Below are 6,337 nucleotides of genomic sequence, written 5' to 3'. Positions count from 1 at the left end.
ACTGTTAGCACTTGGCTTGGGTTGGTGAAAGTGTTGACTAATTTCAGGCGGAACTGTTTGCTGTGCTGAGGCCCTTGAGGGAGAAGCTGATGATTTTTGAAGAACTTAAAGCCGCCTACGATGAAACAGCAAAACACATAAAGGTGAGTATAATCAAATGCTAATGCCAAATTGTATATTTGTACTGTTGTTCACATTTTTTCATGTTCTTCGGTTATGTTCTTGTAAAATATGGAACTGAAGGCCAAAATGTTGATAGGTTTATGCACACACGTCATAAGCTGATAACAGGTCTGAATGTCTGAGACACACATGTCATAACCTGATAACAGGTCGGAATGTCTGAGACACACATGTCATAACCTGATAACAGGTCTGAATGTCTGAGAGACTGACATTTTGAAATCTCTCCGAATATTCCTCTAAATGTCAATTATTTCAGAACCAGGCCCGGCACATGGAAAAAAAAAAATAAATAAAGGAGGAATTTGAAAAGCTTAATCACTTTCTACAAGATCAAGAAGCAAGTAGGACAGCTGCACTGAAAGAAGAGATGCAGAAGAGTCAGGAGATGGAGGAGAAAACCAAACAGATCTGTAATGAGATGACAGATACGATCGAGGCCATAGAACATAAATTAGGAGCCAAGGACATCTCATTCTTACAGGTGTGTAGAACACACACACACACACACACACACACACACACACACACACACACACACACACTCACAGACACACGTGCACACACTCACACACACACATGCACATGCGCGTGCACGTGCACAAACACACACAATTAATTTTTTTGAACACAGGCCTTCCAATATGTTTAATAAAAGTGTGTTGTTCTTTTTCTGGATGTTGATTCACTCAGTGTGCAGGTCAAGAAGTCTATTATTTTACTGCTGCCATATAACAGTAATTGTGTGTCCAAGATAAATAAAACAAAATCCACCTACATTAAGATCACATGCACTTTTTCCGTACTAACCTCCCCAGTGTGTCTGTGTACACAGTACTGTCATTGTTTTAGAGACTATTGCATAAAGAGCATATTCATCTTATAATGATTAAATAAACTTGAACTTGAACTTGAAACTTGATTCTCATACAGAGTCATTCACTTCTGAAAAGGGTTTTAAAAGTGAGAGTAGTTGGACACACTGCTTGGATGTCCGGGCCAAAGGCAACACATACTGCTCCCTGGGCCTTCTCTAAGGCAATTTTATCAATTGTCAGTGATCAACTCAGAATTAGTTTAATAGCTGAGATTCCCAAAGCAGAGGTTAACTCATAAATGTCAGCACAGCCTCTCTGGATATTATTGTTTTGTGTTTTAAAATCCAGACAGAAATTGAATCATGGCTTACGCTGGAGGGCTATCTCAAAATGATGGCTGTAGGTGGTATCATGTGATCAGTCCATGTACAAAAAGCGACCTGCACGCACACATTCACATGGACATTCACACTTGCATGCATGCACACGCATACACACATGCACGAAACCAACACACAGAAATCAAGAGAGTGCAGACTACTACGTATCCCATTTGCTATACGCAGAGTCACCAACTGCATCTTTCTATCAAAACCCTGGAGGACTTCACCGGGAGTTCGTTATGTGCAGGGAAACCCGTGGCATTTCCTCACGATCTCATCTTTATTTGCATTTGTCTTTGGGTTGTCTTCCTATTGTGTTCTTGTGTACCCATGTACCCAGTGTTTTAAGGTGTTCCTTGCAAAGTCTGTCATTGTTCTTTGTGTACGTGAAGAGCTGTGCTTATCCTGTCTGAATTTGCTGTGCTCTGTTAGCTTCTTTGTTCCTGTTAGCCTCCCGGTCCATTTTAATTTTGCCGCCCAGCTTGGCTTTTGTTGACTGACCATTTTGCTGTTACTGGCACTGATTCGCAGTCCTGCCCTCGGTTGACTGATCATTTTGTTTTCAACCTGTCCTGTTTAGTCACTCTGGTTTTGGATAGCGTTTTGTAATAAAGACTGGTCAGCACATGCAAGTTGTCTCATCTGGTATTTCTGACAAATAGTCAGTTTTTACACACACACGCACACACACACACACACACACACACACACACACACAAATATTACATAGCATAAAATGTTTGTCACCCAATAAGGGTAAAATTGCATTCAAAATGAGAAACAATGAGGCGAAGTTATCTGTAGAATTATTTCTTTTACTATCAACACTAATGCAAAGAGAAGACATGAAGATGAAGATTAAATCACGTTTGCCATTTTAAATGCTAAAATTATTTGTGGCTGTACTAGTATTCAAATAGAAATTAAAAATAGTTGTAAATAGTTGGGATTTAAACTGGAAGTGGTTCAAAACCAAAACAAAATCCTATTTTAAGTGTAAATTCATTGCTATTGAGAGCAGTCATATATCATTATATGTCTTATTCCATTAATAAAACTGAAAAGCTTTGTACCCTGCATCCTGATGCTATTCAACAGTAACCTAAAATGTAAAACACGCACACAGAAACCCATCACCATCCCCCCCGAGTTGGGGACACTGAACATGTTGAAAGTTTTCTTTTTTATGATCAGACACCGATATCTAAAAGCCTAAAACATTCTTTCATGTTTGTTTGCATTTTTATGTACACATTCCCAGATCTAATCAGTAGAGAGAATGACAGGAATTATCGTATATTATATGATGTTAAAGTAAACATATGACATACAAGTCAAAGTCACAAAACAGTGCCCTCTACTGGAGGTTCAAAAACGTTGCTGTGACACAGACTTTCTCTTCCTCTCCCAGCCTTGCCGTATACGGCTGATGGGTCGGTTCACGCATGGCAAGATAATGATCAGCTTCAGGACCAGAACAGAACAGGGGACAACCAGGGAGAGCATGGACCCTGGAGGGGTGTACCATTTGTATGTGGTTGGCTTCAGGAACTTATTCCAGGCGTACAGGAGACAATGTCCAGTACACAGCATCAGTGTCAGAAAACCTATTTTAGACTGGGAATGAGAAAGGGAAACTGGTTACTTGTGGTCAAACAAACACACTCATGCACATACATTCACATACTGAACAATAACCAAAGTTTGAACAGAAAGAGGACATAATGAAGTATGCACACACACACATTTCACCTCAAACAATCAAACTGCAAATCTCTTCCACCTGAAAGAACAGTTGCCTGACTGACATTTTTAAGACCAAACATCTAACCCAGACTGAATGTTTTTCTTGTAGTTTAGGTATATAAGAGTTACCCCTAAGCTTGTTTGTTTGTTAGTTTGTTTGCATCAATTTCCCAGAAAGATCATATCACGTCTACTGCTGTACCTTCCGTACGGATGCCCTTTGGTTTGACAGCTGTGATTAAACATGCTTGTGTTAGAAGGTGGGACTTATGAAAAAGCTAACTTCTAATTGGTCAAGTTGAGCGAGGTTCTTTGAGTAGGGTCACATCAGACAAGTAAGGTAGAAATTAGTTCCTCATGTGAAATGAACAGACATGTCACAGAGGCATTTAAAGAAATCTGGATAACAAAAAAAATGCCCTTCTTTTCCCCTTGTCACTCACCTGTCAAAGTAGTACTCAACGCAAAACCTCTATTTGAATCTGTACTTCTATGAGCTACCATAGCAAAAAGCGTATAACCCTGTTGTACCTGGACAAAGCGGAATTCCCTCCAGTTGAGGCTGCTGCCCACGGACGGAATGGATGTTATTCCCAATAAAACATACATTAAGAATCCCAGAACTCCAAGGGCAAAGAAAGAGTCTGTGGCCCATGCTTCTGCATTATCCAATGTAAGGTTTGTATTTTCCTTGATCTGGAGGAAACGGTGAAAATATACAGCCAAATGATTTGTAAACAGAATATTTTATAATTGTAAATTAGTCAAATGCAAAAAAGTAGCCACTTACCAGTCCAATAAGCTCCGCATTGTTCTTATACTGAACATAGTATCTGATGGAAATGATGCAGGTATAAAGCACATGCAGAAGGGCACAGCCGAGAGCCAAAAGGCCTATCTGCTTCCTGCATCGCATCCAGCGATCCAGCCAATCAGGGAAGCGACGATATTTGGTGCCATTATAAAGCTGCACAAATGCCGCAAGGATACCTGGCAGGTAGCATAGCGCCAGCATCACCAGAGAAACAATGGGGAAGACCTTATTAGCCAGAGTGATCATGATGCGGAAGGAGATGTCTCTCCCGTCGTTAACGTAAGCGTAGATGACGTCGCGTATGAGAAGGTAGAAGAAGAAGAAGGCAGTCAGGCCTGTAGCGATGCCTAGAGGAAGTCTCCAGAGTGGGAAGAGCTCCAAGGGAAGATCCTCCAGCTCTCTGGCTGCTCGAAGGGAACCTCTGTCCAGGGCGGTCAAACCCAGATTCTGGGCGATGGCCTCGACTGCACGCTTAGCGTCAGGCTGATCGCCGCACACATAGACCTGAAGCAAAAAGATGTAGGAATTTCATTTTAGAAGCAAATCAGGTTTATTTAATCATATAGTCCAAAATTTTCTGTAAATTTTATGACAAAGCTTAACAGAGTGATAGGACTCTGGTTCATCACAGAGCCTTAAAAAAGCTCTCATGAAGGCTCCTTGCCTCCTCAACAATCAGGAGCGCAATATTTACCAATTCAACTTATTTTAAGCCAAATCCAAAAAAAAAAAAAAAAAATCACATCAAAAAGGTAGGCTTCTGCAGTTGAAGATGCAAAGAAAGAGAGAGAGAGAGAGAGAGAGAGAGAGAGAGAGAGAGAGAGAGAAAGAGAGAGAGAGAGAGAGAGAGAGAGAGAGAGAGAGAGAGAGAGAGAGATAGAGAGAGAGGGAGAACTTTTCCAGTGAATATTGTCATTTCAAGCTCCACACACTAAAAAAAGGGCAAAGTGTACAGTGGCTAATAAATAATAACATTGCTGTAACTGTGGTCAGTTTAATCTTATCAGTCTTTTAAAGTGCACATTGCACTTTTCCAAGAATTTTGGAAAAGTGCAAAGTATGTTGATTTATTGGGACATATGTATGTATCACTGGCTTATTTCCAATGTGTCTGAGCAATGAGAGTTTAGGAGATAACCCTTCCGAACAAATAATTTTCTTTTATATCTGGTGGACCGGATCAGTCCAGGGTTGGTTATCTCCTTAAAGGTGGTTACAGATGGGGTGATTTCCTGCATTTACAGCCGGATAACTCTTTGTCAAGGTTAATGGGGCTGAGCATTTTCAAAGGGTCATTTCCTTAAATGTTAACAGTTGGACATTCCAACCATCAGAGTGCAAATATGAAGTATCTGTAGGTTATCCATGTTTATGTGTATGTGTCCACAAAATTTTTAGTATGTCATGTCTCAGTGTGATGTCATTAACTGGTCCTTATGTGAAAAACTTGAAAATGCGACACTGTCTTTATTAAGCAAATCAGTCGGTGACATTTAACAAATACATGGTGGTGTGTCTTAGACCAGATGTTAGTACTTTGTTTACTTAAATTCTTTAGAAACTAAAATCAATTAATCAAATACAGTTTGTAGAGTGAATGTGTATGTGAGAGTATGTGTGTGTTTAACCTCACCTGTCTGTTGGCATCAAGTCCCCCTGACTGCAGTGCCCAGGCTGAAATGGTATTGAATGCTTTGACTACAACTGCTCCTGGTACCAGACTACTCAGGTATTCAGCATTGGATTCTTGGTAAAGACCTTTCTTCAGGTTGTTGCTAACATCCACGAGCACTTTCCCCTGAAGAACGGGGATCAGGGGGGTCAAAAAGTCGTAATGCTCCCGTTGCACTGCCACAAAAACCACCTGTGCTTCTTTGGCTGCTTCTGCGTGACTCATGACTTTTGGACCGGGGTGAAAGTCCTCAAGCGGGGTTGAAGTCTTCGAGTCTCTGGACCCAAAGACAACCTCGTACCCTGCTTGGAGCAGACGTAGCCCCAAAGAACGACCAAAATCACCAGTGCCGAAGATACACACTGTGCCCAGTCCACCCAAACCATGGGCTGATGTTGTTATAGAAACAGTATCAGGCTTCATACCTGCACATAAACACATATAAAGCTGTTATATCAAAAGCATAAGGCCGATTTCTCGGAGTAATTGGCTTATTCGCAGTGTGTGACATTATTCCCTATTCATATACAGTCACGAAATTCACGGAATTCATTGAAGTGGCTTAGTCACAGTTATTTATTCAAGACTAACATGAGAAATGTTACCATAGACAATGATAATGACATCACATTCCACAGAATGAAGGGTCTCTTTAAAAAAAAACAACAGCAACAAAAAAACTCAACATCGCCTAAAAATACAGAGGTTCCACAGTCAGTAG

At 40.7% G+C, this 6,337-nt stretch overlaps 1 protein-coding gene across 1 annotated transcript; it reads right to left on the bottom strand.

The window, feature by feature from the left end:
* Nucleotides 1-2,752: 2,752 nt before the first annotated feature.
* On the bottom strand, nucleotides 2,753-6,039 carry LOC115821643 (metalloreductase STEAP4-like). Its single transcript, XM_030785448.1, has 4 exons — nucleotides 5,578-6,039; nucleotides 3,921-4,448; nucleotides 3,662-3,826; nucleotides 2,753-3,001 (listed from the first exon to the last, which is right to left on the bottom strand). The coding sequence occupies exons 1-4, from the start codon at nucleotides 6,037-6,039 to the stop codon at nucleotides 2,753-2,755; spliced, it is 1,404 nt and encodes a 467-aa protein (XP_030641308.1).
* Nucleotides 6,040-6,337: the final 298 nt, after the last annotated feature.

This window comes from Chanos chanos, chromosome 9 (genome assembly GCF_902362185.1).
Source record: "Chanos chanos chromosome 9, fChaCha1.1, whole genome shotgun sequence".
Lineage (NCBI taxonomy): Eukaryota > Metazoa > Chordata > Actinopteri > Gonorynchiformes > Chanidae > Chanos > Chanos chanos.
This window is presented reverse-complemented; position numbering and strand designations above follow the sequence as displayed.